The sequence below is a fragment of the Channa argus genome, chromosome 3 (assembly GCF_033026475.1).
Source record: "Channa argus isolate prfri chromosome 3, Channa argus male v1.0, whole genome shotgun sequence".
Classification (NCBI taxonomy): domain Eukaryota; kingdom Metazoa; phylum Chordata; class Actinopteri; order Anabantiformes; family Channidae; genus Channa; species Channa argus.
The window spans coordinates 28387594-28406345 of NC_090199.1; the positions used below are offsets into that span (position 1 = coordinate 28387594).

General features: G+C 39.9%; 1 protein-coding gene across 4 annotated transcripts in view; it reads right to left on the reverse strand.

Moving 5' to 3' along the window:
- The window catches only part of LOC137124050 (microtubule-associated tumor suppressor 1 homolog), a 66600-nt gene that overhangs the window by 9729 nt on the left and 38119 nt on the right, over positions 1-18752 (reverse strand). For 3 of the 4 annotated variants that reach the window (XM_067498662.1, XM_067498661.1, XM_067498663.1), the window contains 4 exons: positions 9746-9787; positions 6977-7089; positions 5863-6210; positions 1166-1232 (listed from right to left, as the gene is read on the reverse strand). In XM_067498662.1, coding sequence (XP_067354763.1) covers positions 1166-1232; positions 5863-6210; positions 6977-7089; positions 9746-9787 — 570 coding nt within the window. The remainder of the gene's footprint in view (positions 1-1165; positions 1233-5862; positions 6211-6976; positions 7090-9745; positions 9788-18752) is intronic. The other variant, XM_067498664.1, reaches the window with a different exon arrangement.

Below are 18752 nucleotides of genomic sequence, written 5' to 3' on the forward strand. Positions count from 1 at the left end.
TTTACATAGAAAACTATTAAACCTACCAAAAAATACCCAGTGACCCCGGGACAGGTTGTTCCCATTTATTCTGATGTGAGGTTTAATAGACAGCTGTGTGTGCATATATGGGGTGACTGCTATATGTACATTGCTAAAATTCCTTGGCTCTGTGTGCAAAGAAATGAGCCAAAGGTCAAATACGCTCTAAGAGTAAAGATTATAGCCACTCCTGCTCAACACGATGAACGCTGGGGGGGGGGGGGGTCTTTTATAGATGAGCTCTGTGTGTCTGTGTGTGTGTACTGCATGTGGAGCCTGAGCATCTGAAATTCACAAGCAGTTTCAGAGTGTAGTATGGCAGCCAAATTTAAGATGCTATTTACAGCAAATGTTTGTGTGTGTGTCCTACTTGAATGTACTTAAATTACAGGCATGGTTATTTTCAATATCCGTGTGTGTGTGTATGTCATGTATAAAATAAGTTTTATCTATATATAGAATTTCAATTGTAATTGCTTTAAACCATCAATGCTTTGTTAAATGGTCATTTACCAAATGCTACAGAACTACTAAGTAGCTCACCCATGACACACATGAAGTGAACCGGAAGTTTCCTAGTTGTTGTCTGAAAACTCCCTGGCACAGCTTAGAGATACTGTGTATTTGCATGATTTATCTTCTAGTATTACTCATCTGCTGATAAACTTTATAATGATTTTTACTTGAGGTGTTTCTGAAGGGCAGTGGTTGACTGTAGAATGAAGAGAATGCCATGGCTGACAATATAATCATTTACTGTATTTGTGTCTGTGCTTTAAATCCCCCGATTTCATTCCAGCGGCCAGTGCTGGTTGCAGGAATGTTGTTAAATGCAGACACTACTGTCGCCTGCCCATTCTTTTGTTGTTACTTACAGTAACTAAACTAATGATGTGAAAATAAAACATGTGAGTCCTTATGTACACACCAACTTATCTGCACACAGGTGCACCGCAAAGATGACAGACAGGTTTTGGCCTTTGTTGAGGCTTCTCTTGCTCTAGGCCTTTCTTGAGAATGAAAGCAGCGGCACAAGAATTACAACTGCAACACTGAGTTTTGAATGGCAGTTGACTTTTCCTTGATAACCTTTAGTGTGGGTGTGTGTATGAGTAGAAAAATCATTTTCTAGAAGATCTCTTACCCAGTTCAGCACGTAGGTTTTCCAGTTCCAGTGACAGCTCCTTTTTCTGCTTCAGGGTCTCCTCACGCTGCACACAGGAGAATAAGAGAATCCACTTACACTTAGATATGATGACAGACTGATTGACTGGTACAAAAAGGCAAACAGCATGAGCTGGACATGCAGTGAGTAAGAGACAATTTTTCCAATATTTTAACACCACAATAAAACCAGAATGTAAATATTATATAAATATCTTGTCATAGGATAATCTTCTAAACAATATGGCTGCAAACATCTGATCTTGTGTAGCTTTAAATGAGCAGGAAAAACATTCAAAAATATCTCCCTGAGCAAATAAAGTTTTAAAACTCCAGCTACAGATGAACAAATAATATTCTGAAAGGACAACCGGAAATACCAACTCCCTGCCCCGCAGGATAAGACGCAAAGTTAGATTAAGAACTGCCTCATGTATTTATATGAAGAAGAGAGACAGGCATCAAGGAAAGCCCATTCATTTCCATTCATGTCACTAACACACACACACACACACACACGTGTCAACAAGTGGACGAACGCACTGTAGATAATCTTAGTAAAGAGCACATCTAGCTTTGAAAACAGAACATTGTCATTCTGTAGTCCCATTTCAATCAATTACTATGACGATTACTCATTCTAGCAAACACACACACGAACACACACATAAAATAAAAACAACTTAACAGCTGGGGAAGTGGAACTTACAATAAAAATGCAAGACATTCGTTCTCTCACACACCTACATACACACACACACACACACACCCATAAAGGCCATCTGCTCTCTGAGGAGTCAGTTAAGTGAAACAGCAGATAAAGACAATAATGTGTGGGGAAGGAGAGCAACAAGCACATAACCTTAATGTGTCTAGCAGAAAAGCACTGTCAGATTACTGGGTAAACAAGAGAGAAGATGATGGTCATAAGAAGGCCTGAGAGGGAAGAGTTCACTGTCACATTGTCTTTTTCAGTTTGGAATGAAACCCAGCAGCTATTACAATAAATGCGTTACACAAGGTGGAAAACAACTCCTTACTTATCCCCAACTTCTCATATTTTGAAAGGTCACTACAGCTCTGCCTGAAAGATCAACGTCCGAAAAGAGAAAGAACAGTGGCACACGATTAAACATAAACCAATGTTCATGTACACACACCTTGCGTTTCTTCTTGTGACGATGAGGGGGGCCCTTCCTGGGCTTTGCACGGGCTTTGCTGGCCGAGGAGCCCATGTCTCCGTAAACTAAGACACACTTATACACACATAATAAAACTGCTCCTCTCTCGTTTCTTCAGTCCTCCTTCTATCAACAGTGGATAACACAGACACTCGTGCTCTCCCCCCCTCTCTCTCTCTCTGTGTTACCAACTGCTCACTCTGCCATTTTCACTCCTCCCACTTTCTACCTGTTCACCACAGAGCTCCCTGTCCTCCCTCCTACTTGCATCTGGTTCTCCTCCTCTTGTCTGAATGCTCTGTGATGGAGGAATGCAAGTTATTTCTGCACCACTTTCCTTACTTCCTATCTTTACTCTTACCTCCTTTTGCCCCTGTCGTTTATTGACAAAACTTTAGATCTTTGACTTGATCTAAAGTCTGTTATCTTAGAGAAACTTTACAGGGCTATTTTATTTTTTAACAAGAACAAACATCATTTAAGGCAAGAGCACAATTTGAAACCCCTCTGTTTTCTTGCTGGAGAAAAACCAGCCAGCACTCTGTATGATGATTTATAATTTTTAACTCCATTTACAGAATATCTATTTTTTTATGAAATGCAGCTACTAAGTGTAACAAGTAGAGACATCCTAACCAAAAGATATCTACAAATATTAACTGCATGTACAAGCTGCTAAATTACACTCCCTCTTGCTGTACAGTATACATGCCAACATAAAACACCCACAAAGTGCAAAAAAGAAGTTGTACTGGAAAAACTACCAGTGTGGGTTTTAAGAGTAGAGTAAAGCACCACCCCCATTCAACTACACCAAACACCGACCCCACCCCCACTCGCAGCCCACCCTCAGGGGAAAGTAGCTCTGCACAAAGTGTTCCGTTTATATTGGCCAGTCACCTTTCAAGTGTGTAGGACAGATTAGATAACACTGGTATTTGGCTTTAGATAAAAACACACACGTTATCTCAGATACACAAATTAAAGAGCTCCAGGGCCTGAACTGCAGCTGCTGCATTCCTCCACATCTCCCTCTGCCCTATCCATCACACCCCCTCTTCACCTCCACTCTCCACCAGGCTTTTCTTGTCATCAATAAGTTTGAAAAGCTAATGCCATGGGTTATGCAATATTCACTGGAGTTGACACACACAATCACACTTTTACACTGAGTGTGTGCAGGGTTGTATGCTGATAACACTTAATTCTGAAGATAATGAGCTACTTTTCCTAAATGAAGCATGCAGGCAGATAACAGCTGTCCTCTGTGTCTCTCTCACACACACACACACTCTCACTGAAAACTGTGTGTCCTTGTCTACACAAGTATATGCAAGGTCATACAGTAGATATTTTCATTACATTGAAAGCAAGACTACAGTAAATAAATTATATATAAATGATTTAACAAGTAAGACCTGTTATATCATCTGTTATAAGTAATTGCCCCCCTTATGTATGACATAATGTATTTATGCATATGTACGTCTGTATGTATGGTTGTGTGGACAAATTTTACTTTAATTCATCGCTGTGGAAACATTTCGGCTTGCTGAAAGTTCAAGTGTTTAAAAATAAGACCAGGGTTTAGGGCTATGGATAGGATTGACTTAGGGCGAGTATTAGCATTGCTTTATGTCAATGTGTGCATGTGTTTGTGTGTGTGTGTGTGTACACACGATTTTGTCACATGGTGGAGACCAAAGTCTCATTAACCTTTGAGGATTTGTCATGTAAATAACTGAATTTTAAAGCGATTAATCTATTTAAGGTTAGGGTATATTAGGTTTAGCTTAGGGTTATGTGAAAGTGTGTTAGTATAGTATAGGGTTATGGTCAAATGGGTCATTGTGTGTGTCATATGTACCAAATTCGACCAGCTTTTAGATAAATATATGAAAAACCTATATTTTACATTTGGGCTAGGTATTTGGGAGGTACACAAAAAGGTGAGGCTGACCGGCAGAAGTGATTCATACTTCAACTGAAAAGCAGCTACATATTTATTTGATAAATCAGGTCAAGATATGAAAAATACACAATCTTACAGCAACTTCAGCTGATTGAGTAAAATGTATGAAAACAAGCCTGTAAAGGCATTAATTTTACCCTGCATATGCGTCAGGCTCCAACACACACACACACACACACCTAGCCAGAGAGTCTCATAGAAAGGTCAGTCAGAATTCAAAGTGGCAAAACAAGAGTTCATATACAAACATGGGCTTAAACATACACAAGGTCTGATGAATGGTTTTGCACATGGAGTAAGTTGTGCCCAGCAGAATAATGGTGATTGTGGCTCATCCAAAAAAATAAAATAAAATAAATAAAAATAAAAAAAGACTCCAATTATTGTCTGTTTGTGTGCATTAATTTTCCTAAGCAAGCCACCAGCTCCACTAATCAGACAGCAAATATTTACTGAGCAGCCGATCCATGTCGTAACTCAATGATTGACACATCCTGGTAACTGTCATCACCTTTAAACCTTTGAAGAACAAGGCCTTTACACTATGAACTAATTTACCTCCCTAGGCAATACTATGCATTGTCCTAAAAAGGCACATTTTATTAGTCTTCTAGTGAGATTTTCTATGGTTCAATCCACTTTAATGAGGACATATCCAAGGGAATGCTTTATTAAAAAAAAAAAAAATAAAAAATAAGCTCGACTGAAGTCACAGAGACAGTATGTGAAGGAAACCTCTCAAGATGTGATGTACTGGCACACACACCTTCGAGCACTTATTTGCATACAAAAGGAATTTATTGTGGGATCAGCAAATCACAATCACACAGCTATTATACATGACACACACTCTCTCTCTCCCTCTCACACTCACAAACACAAATCCATCATCAACACGTCAACACAGCAGCAGGATATTTCTGTGGCATCATGTGTTGTTGCTAATGGCAGCTGGGTGTGGACAGGCCTCTCCCTGCTGCCTCAATGCTTCCAGCTAAAAACAGCCATTACCCCACTCCTCTACAAGCACACCATCCTGCACCGTTAATAGCAGCACAGCAAAATCACAACTATATGACTGATGCCCTAATTATAGGCTGTAGGTGCTCTGCTCAGATATGCCAGAGGGTAAGGACACAAACAGGTACAAACACATCCACCATGACTCAAAAGTCACACGGTGCTATAGCAAAAGTGAGGGACCCATCCACATTAAATGAAATACACCCTATTTTTCAGAAACGGTAAAATTACTGTTGGGGGAACCTTCACTGGCTAATAGTAGGCACAACACAGGGTGCAAACATGACATTCACAAGGTCTAACAACTAAACAAGAAACAAGACAGTTTGTACTGTCAACACATATACTGTGCAAATGTCCTCTCTGAAACTAATTATTATTACTAACAATATTTCATCTTTTAATCTGGGTTATAAAACAGTAAATAGGGCATTGAAGCTTTTCCTCCACAGCAGGAGAAGTGACCTACACACTGGGTAAAGATGAAAATGAGTCAATCACCTCAGTAAAGAGATGTTGGATGACTGTAGCCAGAGCTTCCACTCTCCTGTTACCCTGGATGAGCAGCTTCCTCAGCTGATTGATTGCCTGGTTCTTCTTCTCTGCCTGCTCCTTGCTCTGGTTCTGCTTAGCCGTGACTGTCCCATCCACAACAACTGGTCCGGATCCACCAGCTCTACATGCACCATGTATGTGGGATCCAGCTTTGGGGCTGGATCGTGAACTGGTTCTTGCTTTGAACCCATGACCAGAGGCTCCAGCTGTGCCCGATCCAGTGGTGGAGTTTTCTTTGACAAGCACTGGAGAACCCGGTGCCACAGGGGTATTAAGATTTACCACATCTGCTACCTGGCAAAAAGAAAAAAACACTTATTCAATATAGACACTTTTAAAAGACATTTGAAACTTGACTTAGATTTTTGCTGCCTTGTACCTCACTTGTAAGTCGCTTTGGATAAAAGCGTTTGCTAAAGGACTAAATGTAAATGTTAATGTGAAACTTAAATATTGAGCTACATTCTCATAACTTAAACATAATAGATCATATAGTTTTAAAGCAAGTTTTTAAATATTTGATTGTGGGGCAGCTCTGGTGCAGGAGGTAGAGCGGTTGTCCACCAATCCCCCCAGTTGCTGGTTCGATCGCTGGCTCCTCTGGTCACATGTTGAAGTGTCCTTGAGCAAGACACTGACCCCAATTTAGTTGCTCCTGGTGAGTGTTGGCCAGCTGCATAGCAGCTTCCCCATCGTTGTGAGAGTGTGTGCAAATGGGTGAATGAGAAGCAGTGTAAAGCGCTTTGAGCAGCAATAGGTAGAAAAGCGTTACATAATGGCACCATTTAAATCAATACATGTAAATGTTACTTATTGATGGATAATTACCCTGAACTTTAAAATCTATTAAACTTGTGAAATATTTCGCGTGAGCAAAGTGAGAAAACAGATGAAGGGAGAAAACAGAGAAAGAGGTTTGTTAAACATCCCTCCCAAACACTATACCCAATGCTTTCTTTTATCATGTGAAGCTGCTCAGTAATGGCATCCTGTTTATAGTCAATGACTGAACTGACTTTACATCTTAAAAGTTCAAAACTGATAAAAGAAGAGCATGTACCAGGTCAGGTGGAGGTTGCTGCTGGGTTTGGTCTATTCCTCTTGCAGGTACCGCTGCATAGGAGCTGCTGCTGGCGTGTCTTCCTGGAGCCTCCCGGGGCTTGTTTTTGTCCACTGCATGACAACGACAACCTCTTAAAGTGTGTGTGGCAACATTCAACATGATGTCCACTCACTGCCCCCCTTCCCCAACACAAACTCAGCCCATTAACAAGTGCAAATAACAGGGTAAAACTACATCCTGTGAATAGCAAATAAAAACAGAAGACAGACTATGAACAAACACACATACATAGACAGTGTGTCCGCAAGTCTGGGGTTTTAACCACAACAACATCCAAACATAAGAACACTGCACACACACACACACAAACACATACACGTCTCATACATTCGCTCTCATCTGGTAAATGAGAAAACGCCCTGCTGACTGTTCCAGGCTGAGGCAGATGCATCATGGGATTGAATGGTAATGATGGCCTTTGCACGCGCACGTGTGTGTGTGTGTGTGTGTTACAGTAGGTCCTGGCTGCATTAAGGAGTGCATTACCAGAGACAAAGCAATTACAGAGAGCGACCAACACACATCTCTTATTTCTCCTACTCTGCTCTGTCTTCCATTTCTTTTATCTAATCCATCTTGTTACGCACAAGAATCTCCACACACACACACACACTTTTACAAACAACCCCCATCTTTCCATCTATGTATTGGTGGTCAGTGGTTCCAGAGCATCCAGAATTGCTCATTGACTGTACAACATACAAAGAATCTTCTTATAATTTAGAAGTGCGGTGGTATTACCTGGATGTTCTGAACAAGGAGGTTGTTTTTACGTGCAGACACTAATGAGTATTGTTTTATTTAATTTATTTGACAACCAGAATTAATTAGCTGAAAGTAATTTATTTGTCAGACCTCAATGCCAGTTTTAAGATGTACACAGAGAGAACAATCTTCATGTTTTATCCTTAATGAGTTTAGGGGTGTGCATTTTAAAACATGTAACATTGAATAAATTTTTCCTACACCTGCAAATTCAAACCATTACACCCACATGTGGACTGTATTCCGTGTAATAGAAATTCTGCACCCATTTGAAACTTGATCCAAATTGTAAATTAAAGGTCTAAATTATTAAAGCCTGCTGGTGCTCACTAAGGCTGAGCATAGTAATGACTTCCTTAAAGATACTGCCACCTACTGGTAACCACCAAGCTGAAACACGCAGCTCTGACTATTCCAGTGTTTGAGCAAGCAGAGTTGTTTTCACAGAATGTGGGTGAGGAACAAGAACTTGATTAAAATGACTTGGACTGCTGATGTGCATCAATGTGAGAGCAATTAGAGGAAGAGGGAATTATTAGCACACGTTGACATTTGAGCAACAGTGGAATTAAAAGCTGCAAAGCACCAACTCAGTCTTACTTAGACTCATCCTTAGCAGTAGCTATCAACAAGAGTAAACACCCTCAACGCTCTGCAGTACCTGTTGTTATCTTAGAGACCAACACTAAAGGAAAAGCAGGAGTCAAGACATTTGCTGTGTGTGAGTGGCCAAAATCAAAAAGCAGCCCAAAAGCATCAAGGATGGGGCAGAGGTGGTGGGAGTACACAAACATAATACTTAAATAAAAGTGCCAGTATAGTTGCCTAAAAGAATACTCCAATTTTATCCAGAGTGACTTCAGTGAAAGGAATACACACAACCAAAAGTTCACTATCTTGTCCCATAACATTTCAACACTGTACTACTATGCCTGGGGTTCATAGATGACAGAACCAAGTGAGCCACAGCCACAAAACCTCAAATTCTTTACTTGAAGTAAGAAGTACACACTTTAAATTGCTTAAAACACAAAACACACTATATTACAAGTAGTCCACTGGGAAAGGAGTAGCTATTTTATGCCAAAAAACTGCAATTTCTGTTGCCTAGCTGGAGATCTTTGTCGCATGTCCTGTCCTCTCTCTCTCCCTATGTTTTCGGTCTCTCTTCATTAGCAACTAACAAAACACAGGCAAGTGACCATTAGATAGACAATAGATATATGGCAATGCCTAGCTTAGCTCAGATGGATGTAGACAATATAGAAAACATTATGGATGGATACAGTAATAAAAGCTGTTTGATCAACTTTCAGCAATATCATTTCGTGGAGAAGCCTCTTCCCACCTGTTGAGCTGTCATCCTGTGTCACTGTGACTGCTTTTTCAGAGTGATGAACACAGTGATGTGACTTGGTACGTGTGACTTTTTTTTTTTTAACCACAATACCCTTTAAAATATGTTCCACCTTCACCCAGGTGTTTTCGCATTTTGTATTGCTTCAGCTACATGGACCATAATAGCAGGTGACTTCAGACGTCCACACAGTGTGTCTGCATGACATGTATTGCTGATAGTTAAAAATGGGTTCTGAATGAGCACTGACACCAGTAAAGTCCTTGTTTTAATCAACAAAACTATCAATAATTAAACAATCATTAAAAGTAAACATATAAATGATGCTGATAATGGACACAAGCATACTCTGTATAATATACAGTTATATTTAGGTTTGTTTTTCTTTATTTAAGTGCTAAATAATAAATAACTTCAATTTCGTTTCTACATTTGTAAGGCTGACTGGCAGCTTAGGGGTTTATTTCAACAATAATAATGATATAAAATTTTTAATTATCTTTTGTAAATTTCAGGTAGCTGCCAATAAGAGTCAACACATCTCATTTTGTTGAAGTGTGTGTGCTGCTGCTGATGGGTTGTACCTGGAATCTGCCAAGCAGTCATGCAGAGCTGCTGAGCCCACACTGAGGGAGAAACCAGACAGTTAGCATGCATCATGTCACTACAGCACTGCAGACGGTTCCTGCTGTGTCATGAGAATCTTCAGTACACAGTAAGATGACCGACATAACCGTGATTACATAGGAAAACATGGGTTATTGGAAGGATGCATGATTAATATTGGCTTTGTTTTCATCCGTTTGCTGCCTCAGTGGTAAGAAAATCCAAATATTTATTAATCACAGATCAAGAGAGATTTACCTTTTTTTCCCCACATTTTCATGATCATATACTGCGTGTTTCCTAAGTACCACTTATCTGTCTGTGTACACTGTCAGCCATCTTATTTGTACTAGTCTCACAATCACCCTCTAGGATAGTCTGCTATATATTTAACATCAGTTAGTAGGTAAGGATGAAGTTGTAAGGGGTTGGAGCTGGGGAACACAATAATACAAAAGGTTAGGTGAAGGGGGAGATGTATGTCTAGTTCTAACTACTACTGTAACACACATTTACAGTGTCTTAATAGTGGTATTATGATCAACTGTATGCACTGTATGTCTTCACTGAAAAAAGCTGACAGAGCTTCCTCTATGAGCACCTTCAGTGAGTGGTGTTCACGGGTTACATGATGAAGATGCGACCAAAACTCCTCCCTTTGAGTAGACCAACAGGCTGAAATCAACACAAATCATTAACAGATCACAGCCTCCCTAAAAGACAACCAGGATTTTAAGAGACATAAGAAGCTCATTTAGATTCCCCCTCATTAGCATAGACTCAAACAAATCCTCTAAAACAGATGCGGCAGACGGGGACAACAGTGAACTGTTTGCCAAATGTAAATCAGAGACAGATTACAGCTACATTACTCTGCATATGTGTTTGCATGACAAAGGGCACTCGCATAGCTGGAAAAACAGGGACAGCCTGCCACACACACACACCACAGTGTTAGTGCCTGTAGTCTCTTTAATTTACTGTATTCACATCCTTCTTTATAAAAAGTTAGATTTCAGCTGATGTTTGATTAAGAAAAGTTAGTTTTAGATATTAGACTGGACTTGCCTGTTCTTTTACTGGCTTCGCCTTTTTTCAGAGACTGTATTGATAAAACATCATGCCCTCTAGTGGCTGGGTTCATACAAAAACAGACACAAATTATCCCACAAGTATCCCAGTACAAAGACCTTAGCATCAATTGTGAGGTGGATTTCCTCAGAAGATAGAGAAGGTTGTCCACTAGGTCGGCAGTGTATTTCCCAGCTCATCAATCCAGGCCAACTGTAAATGGGAGTTTTACATCTAAACCCTCAACAAGGAAAATTCTACTCATATTAATGTAACTACACATACTATTGAAAGTTCGGTATCACTATAAGCCATTTCCTGACACACAAAAAACCAAGCTGACTGCAGGATGGGAAACTTTTATATAGTGTATACTGTCTATGGATTAGAGATTGCAATTCCACATGTCACCATGGAAACAAATGTGCAAAGCATGCCAGTGTTCGCATTTCTACTATCTAGTAAACCGCAAACTAGAGCATCCTGTAACCTAGCAACAACCAGTTAGTCATTTTCACCACCTGTTTAATAAGAACACTGAAAAAGGAAAGGGTAGCCTTATGTTTTTACTGACTGTGACACACATGTCTTAGGTAAACTAAACACAGCAGTAATGTACCGCACTTTAGAGGCCATTTTCCTTATATGATGTGTCTGCACGTAAGTACTGATGGAAGCTGGAGATGTTAACTGCTTCACACAGGTGTATAGCAAACTTTAAACCTGAATCTTATCTTGAATGCAATGCAAGAACCTGCTGATGCACAACTGATACTTCAACAGGATGTGTCAGACCACTAGTCATGTAGTCAAGTCACAGTAATTTTTCAAACATAGCTTGGAGGGAGCAAGCTTAGCTTTAGCAAACATAAAATTATACATTGTATTGCTTCAGCAATGTAACAGAAAGAAACAGAAATATACAGCAATCAGGCATAACATTGTGACCATTTATGCAGTTTAATGCAATCCAATACAGTGTCTCTGCCATGAATTCTACTTTTACAAGGTTATAATTTCTCAGTTTTTAGGTGAAAACTGCCAGAAAGGTTATAACTCTACTATGTGTTTATTATTGAGGTCAAAGTGGGTAGTGAAGTCGTATCGTGGTGCATTGTATGAAGAGGTGTTTCAAATGTTTTGGCCACACTATTCAAATGAAAGAAAAAATAAAAAAGAAATCTGAAGCATAGCCAGTGGCTTTATATGGCCTTATGAATGGGTCACACTGCATTGTCTGACATTCAATTAAAGATTCTAAACTACAACAAAGGGCACAGGTTGTTTATCAGCATGAGCTAAATGTAACAGTGGCATGGCAAGAGTCAAAACAAAAAAAAAAAAACAGGACCAGACTAATATTGAAATACTCAATATAAAGATTATCCCCAGCTTCTCAGTAACGAAGGAGTTAAACTGCTGTGACATACAGATAATTTTAACTACTTTGGCCACTGGCTGGTTTTCAGTGAAACATGAAGCAGTTGTTGGCACAAACAGACACTATAAAACAACTGTGACTCATTTCAAATAAGGTTTTACAAATCAGAGCCAGATGTGGAAAAACAAACTGCACATGACTGTCCCTGATTTCCATCTCTAGAGAACATCTCTACCCAAAATTAAGAATACTACATCCCAAATCTACCGTACATCTCTGCTGAGCCTGGGGGGAATGTTCCAGTCCAGCAGATCTAGCCTCTAATACCCTCATCTGCCACCACATCAGGAAAAAAACTGCAGCCTCCCCATCAGATTAAAGCTTGCACGATTGGCCAGCCTCAGCTGAACCACTGTGGTGCGTGCGTGGAGTCTGTTGAGTGTGTGGACACGCACACAGTGACTAAAGCCTGCTCTAACCTACATTTCAGTGCGATGGCAGGCAGCAGCAGGGAAGTGGGTCTGTGGAGCTCAGACTTAAAAAAAACAGACTGCAGCCAAACACGTGCTGATGAGCTCAGATGGACTGGCAGTAACAGTACAGCTCAGAGAGGAGCAGATCCAGCGGGCTGGATATGTAGTGAAGAACAGGGAAAAACGTGCTGATATTAGCTAAATACTGGTCACAGAACATGAGCTGCTTTGTAGATGACTTGCTGCTGAACATAAAAAAAACATGCAGAGAATTTAAAAGTTTAAACGGATCAAGACAATTTGTCAAAGATTAAATAATTTGTAATTTAGCCAAGACTTGTGAAAGAAATCCACAAGAAGTCCAGTGGCCTAATAATACTGGCAGATACAAAAGCAAAAAAGCATAATGAAGATTTTGAAGTCAAATCACAGATAACTGATGTTACTGTAGCTCTTTGTTCCTTGTAAATAAAGCAAACCACATGATGGCGTTGGATAATCCAGTTTGAATCAGTTTCATACACTAAACAATGTTTTTGTCCAAAATGGGCCTGGCAGTGGCTCATATTTTTGACTTTACCCTCTCGAACGTGCTACATGCAACCATGCAGCTTTTTCTGATGCGTTTACAGATTCTGCTCTGGTTCACTGCCTTATTTTGATTTCAGCTTAGACGACACAACAGAATTGAGGTTCATTCAAACCCATTTTAATCCCAAGATTCTGTGTCTTGTTAGCTCGCAGGCTAAACCCAATGAAAGGGTTTTCACAATGACAGTGTTCTGTCTCCCTGAGGTTCTCTTTCACACAGCACTATGCATCAGAGTTCACATGTTCAGGGGACCACGGCAGAATACACTGGTGCCTAATGCACTACAAAACGAAACCCATTAAACTGAACATGGACTCTCTGCCATGTTTCTCAAAAGAAAAGCCTTTTAGAAATAGAATGGCTGCATAAGTAAAAGCTAGACTGGCAATTTCTGGTTTGTGTATGTGTTTATGTCACGTGATAGATGCCCCTCAAGGCCTGGGTATCATGGCTAAAAAGGAGCCCACCGCCACAGCTACTCATCATTGCCGCTGAGGCACTCTTGCAGAAAGCCCCCGTACACAGGCACAGGCGTGTGTGCACACAACTGACGGGCCTATTGTTACCCTATACATCCATGACCACTGTGGTAGCCAGAATTCACAGGGCTGATAGCCCCCATGTTGGAGGAGAGACAGAAGCAACAATGGCTGCCAACAGCATGCGAGAAAACAGGGGGAAGAGGGGGAGGAAGCTTGAGAGGGTGAAGTGGCCTTTGAGGCTGATCTGGAGCCAGGCTTATACAACTAATAGCCAAGAAACTGTACTCAAAGGCAACCTCTTTCGAGACAATGTGGAAAGAGGACATTTTTCAAGAGGGATGGAAAAATATAAAATACATCTTTTTGTGTTAAGGCAAAGAAGCACAAGGTACATGAAGGCATTTTTGGGTGATGCCACATTAGCTTCAAGAACTGATTTTAAAAATCTATTCACAAAACCCAAACAGCTAGAGCCCAGATCTGGTCCAGAGCACCAATCTGGGCTAGGTGACTTTTGCAATCAGTGGAAGGACAACTACAACGGAATGTATGAATAGTCATAAACACAATTAGCTCTTTTGCTAGGGTGTGGCAGCATCCCACTAATGCCCCACCTACTCGCATCTACAGGGGATACTGGTATCAGACCTGCATGGAGGGATTTTAGCACTTCAAGCACATGGTGGGAAGACAGATATGCTGATGTAAAACTAATACTATTTTCTGTCAAAACAGCCGCTACTGAGAACGGGGTCCCAGATAGTTGAAGACACACAATAGTGATGTTTGCCTGAAGCTTGTGTCAGTGGAAAAGTGGGAAGATGAATGTGTTGATGTGATGAAAAGCCAGATGGTTGAATGAGAGCATTCAGACCTGCTTGGAAGACCACAGTGTTCTTCCTGCATCCAGGCAGAAGCTGAAGATTCCGGAAAAGTCCTTTGGCCGTCAGCTTCACGTGGAAGTTGGACAACGACAGTCTGGGAGACCATAACATTGTCTTGTTTGTACTCCGGTGTTTGTTGAGACTGTGGTTTGTAGTCTGGATGTGTAAAACTTTGACCTTCAACCCTTCCTCCAATTCTTTGGACTCATACAATCCTGAGTTGCACAGAATTGTGTCCCAGTTGTTTCTCCTTGTCATTCAAATTCCCAAAATTGCCTGTCTGACCAGGTTATTGTCACCACCTATTTCAAGAAATCTATTGCAGTACATATAAAGGACCCAAAATATTTTTGTAGAATAATTGGTGGATGGACGACAGTTGCTTCAAACTGAAGACCTACTTCTCTCTTAAGTTGTGTAATTCCATATTTTCCAACAAGAAGAGATACTTAGCGGCTGCTGCTGCTGCTGGAAGTTGTGCCTTGCATCTTTATGTAAGTCACATGGAGATAAGACAAGAAGAAGATTTCAAAAATGATTTGGAAAAAGACTTGACTTTGCACAGATGAAAAAGAAGCCCAAAGGAGAGGAAAAAAATAAAAAATAAAAAATGGTTAAGCCACTAGCTGCCCTTCATTGATTCAAAGCCTCAGAGTTGCTACTACAAAACAAAAAAAAAAAGAACTGGTGTCTGTAGCCCAGCCAACAGACGAAGCAAAGAAAATGGCGCCAAAAATAGCGTTGTGCTTCACCGCTATCCAGGTGGTGGCGAATCATCCAACGATTAAAGATGAAGAGAGAGAAGGAGGAGGTAAACGAGAGAGGTAGCACTGGTGTGTGTGTGTGTGTGAGGAAGGAGAGAAAACCCTGGTGATGATAAGCAGTCCATCTCTGGTGTTACATGCAAAAACACAGCGATCCACCCCATTGACCTACACGACTGACGTGTGTACGCTCACAGAAATGCAGCTTGGTGGTTGGACAAAAACAAGCATCCAACACTCCCTCTATCTTACTGCCATTTCTAAACCACTGTGAACCCACAATACACACACTGACAAACAGACACATACACACAGAGGAGGGAGGGATGCTGCAGGGGAGGAGGGGGGAAGGGCAGTGGGTGGGATTTAAATCATTTCTGCTTCTCGCTCACTTCATCTCCCTCCCTCACTTCGTTCTTCACTCTCTCCCCATTATTTTCTCGGTTCTCGCTCCCTCTACATATTAAAAGTGTCAGATATGACTCAGTTCAAGGTTGGATGGGATGAAAGAACTGCAAGAAAGAACAAACTGAAGAGTGGGGGGAGCCTCTCTCAAACAAAGCTCGTCTTTCCATCTCAGTGGCAGGTGCCATATTAAGCCTATTCAAACAAGCGCCTTGTGAAGAGACGCTTTGTTTTACACAAACATTAATTCTCTGTACTGTTCCTCGCAAAGCAAGATTAATTTATTTCTTTCTACTGCACACTGAAGACATAGGAATTAAACATACAAATATTATTTTGAGATGAAAGTTTAGTCTTCATTTCCTAGAAATATTTAGCAACACAGAACATAGCACATATTGTGTCAGATCACCCAAATTATGCAAGAGATGATAAGTACATAAACATCAATGAAAATGTCCACTCGACTTTCTGATTCTTCCTCATGATGAGGAGTGTACATCATGTGGTTCGGTAGTTTTCTTCAAAGAGTGGACTGATACCTTCATCTCTACTCTGTGGACGTTGCTTGTATTACGGTTTTAGGTTTTCTTCACAGCTCTTAATACATCTGTCAACAATGGTTTTCACTCACTGACCTGTGTATGTTGCTCAGTACACCAGTGGTTTTCTTTTTTTAAGACATGTTCTAGTTTTCTTCTATTTAAAATAGCCTGCCTTTCCCCATCGACAGCTCGTTGGTTTTGGGGTTGATTTATCCTGGACAACATCCAATACAGTGTTCACAAGTAAAGCCCAAGGCTAAAACCAGAAGTAATCATTTGAAACCACCACCATTTGGACAATCAATGTCACAGGATATCCCTGAGTAACAAGAAAACAAATTTGGGCCATCTGATACAGAAAGTGCATTTGTCTATGTTGTTTAATACATATGTAAATGTGAATACCAAGAAACAAAAGCTGGAATTGTTACATTTTTATTTCATAATGATCTTTAGATCTTAAGCATATTTAGTGTATTGATTGTAACTAATTTAACTGATTGTAATACTTTTGCAGGTTGTTATACATGCATCTTGTCCCAGTAACCCTTGCGATTTGGCTGTGCTAAATGAAAAAATTACAGAAACATGCTGACGGTTTTGCATAAAGTGTATTACTGCTCGCTGCCAATGAAGACTGCACTATATTAACAGCTACATGTTTACTACAGTTACCTTAGAACGCTGAGCACATGCTTATTCAATATTTTGTCATAAATTTGTATTTGAATCATGTATCATATGTATATATATATATATATATATATATATATATATATATATATATATATATATATATATATAAAAAAAACAAGAGCTTTTACTGGTTCCTTTAGGAGCAGAGATTTAAAGCAGCAGCTCATTCTCACAGACTATTGAAAAGAATTACGTGCTTTAAGTGATCAACCATAAGCACACTCATTATCAGTATGAAAGAAAATCTCAAGAGTAACATAATTGAAATACTGAATGACAGTGATGGCAGTAGTTATAGAAACCTTTACTTACTGTATCTAAAAGTACCAATACAAACTCAGAATTACATTACAAGTAAAAGTGCTGCTTTCAAGATCCTACTTAAGGCAAGGAAAAGGAATATAATTAAGAGAATGTGTCAAAAGTACATAGCTCCTACAATTGATAAAGGATTTTTGTACAAACCTCTTTTTGTGAAACAGAATGCTGCATTCTCAGTGCTGACGTGATTCCAAGATTTTGCATTCATTTTTTTTGTCTTTATCCCCTGAGGTTAGGGTCGCCACAGCCGATCATTGTCTGCAACCCCCGGTTTCTGTTCAGCACTGTAGCCAGGCTGACTATGAGCCATAGTTCTGTTGAGCCTAGTTTTCCCTTAACCCTGAGCAGCAATGACTTCATGACTTTCTTTATGAATAAAATTGTATCTATTAGAGAAAGAATTCACCAGATCCTGCCTCCAAATATTACAGATAGATCTTCACATACAGCAGTGCTAGAATCATGGATAAGGCCCCACTCCCTCTTAGACTGCTTTTTACCCATAGATCTCTCTGAGCTAACTTCAATTATTACTTCATCTAAACTAACAACCTGTCTGCTAGACCCTATTCCAACTAAGCTGCTCAAGGAAGCTTTACCCTTAATAGATACGTTTATTAGATATCATAAATCTATCTTTAGAAGCAGGCTATGTACCACAGGCCTATAAGGCAAAAAACCCTGTCTTGACCCAGGTGTTTTAGCCAATTACAGACCAATATCTAATCTCCCCTTTATTTCTAAAATAACTGAAAAAGTAGTTGCAAAACAATTATGTGATCACCTTTATAGGTATAATTTGTATGAAGACTCTCAGTCAGGATTTAGAGTTCATCATAGTACAGAAACAGCACTGGTAAAAGTCACCAACGATCTTCTCATGGCATCAGATAATGGACTAGTCTATATACTTGTTCTGTTAGATCTTAGTGCTGCATTTGATACCATTGATCATAACATTTTATTACAGAGACTGGAACATGAAATTGGAAATACAGGAACTGCACTAGGTTGGTTTAAATCTTATCTATCTGATAGATTTCAATTTGTTCATGTTAATGATGAATCCTCCATGCACACAAAGGTTAGCTATGGAGTTCCACAAGGCTCTGTGTTAGGACCAATACTTTTTACTTTCTCCTTTAGGCAACATTATTAGAAAACACTCCAATGAAATTTCCACTGCTATGCTGATGATACCCAGCTATATTTATCTATGGAACCAGATGAAAATAATCAGTTAAAGCTTCAAGCATGTCTACAACACAAAGGCCTGGATGTCTCACAATTGTTTAAGTCTAAACTCAGACAAAACTGAAGTCATAGTATTTGGGCCGAAAAATCTAAGAAATATGATGTCCAACCATATTG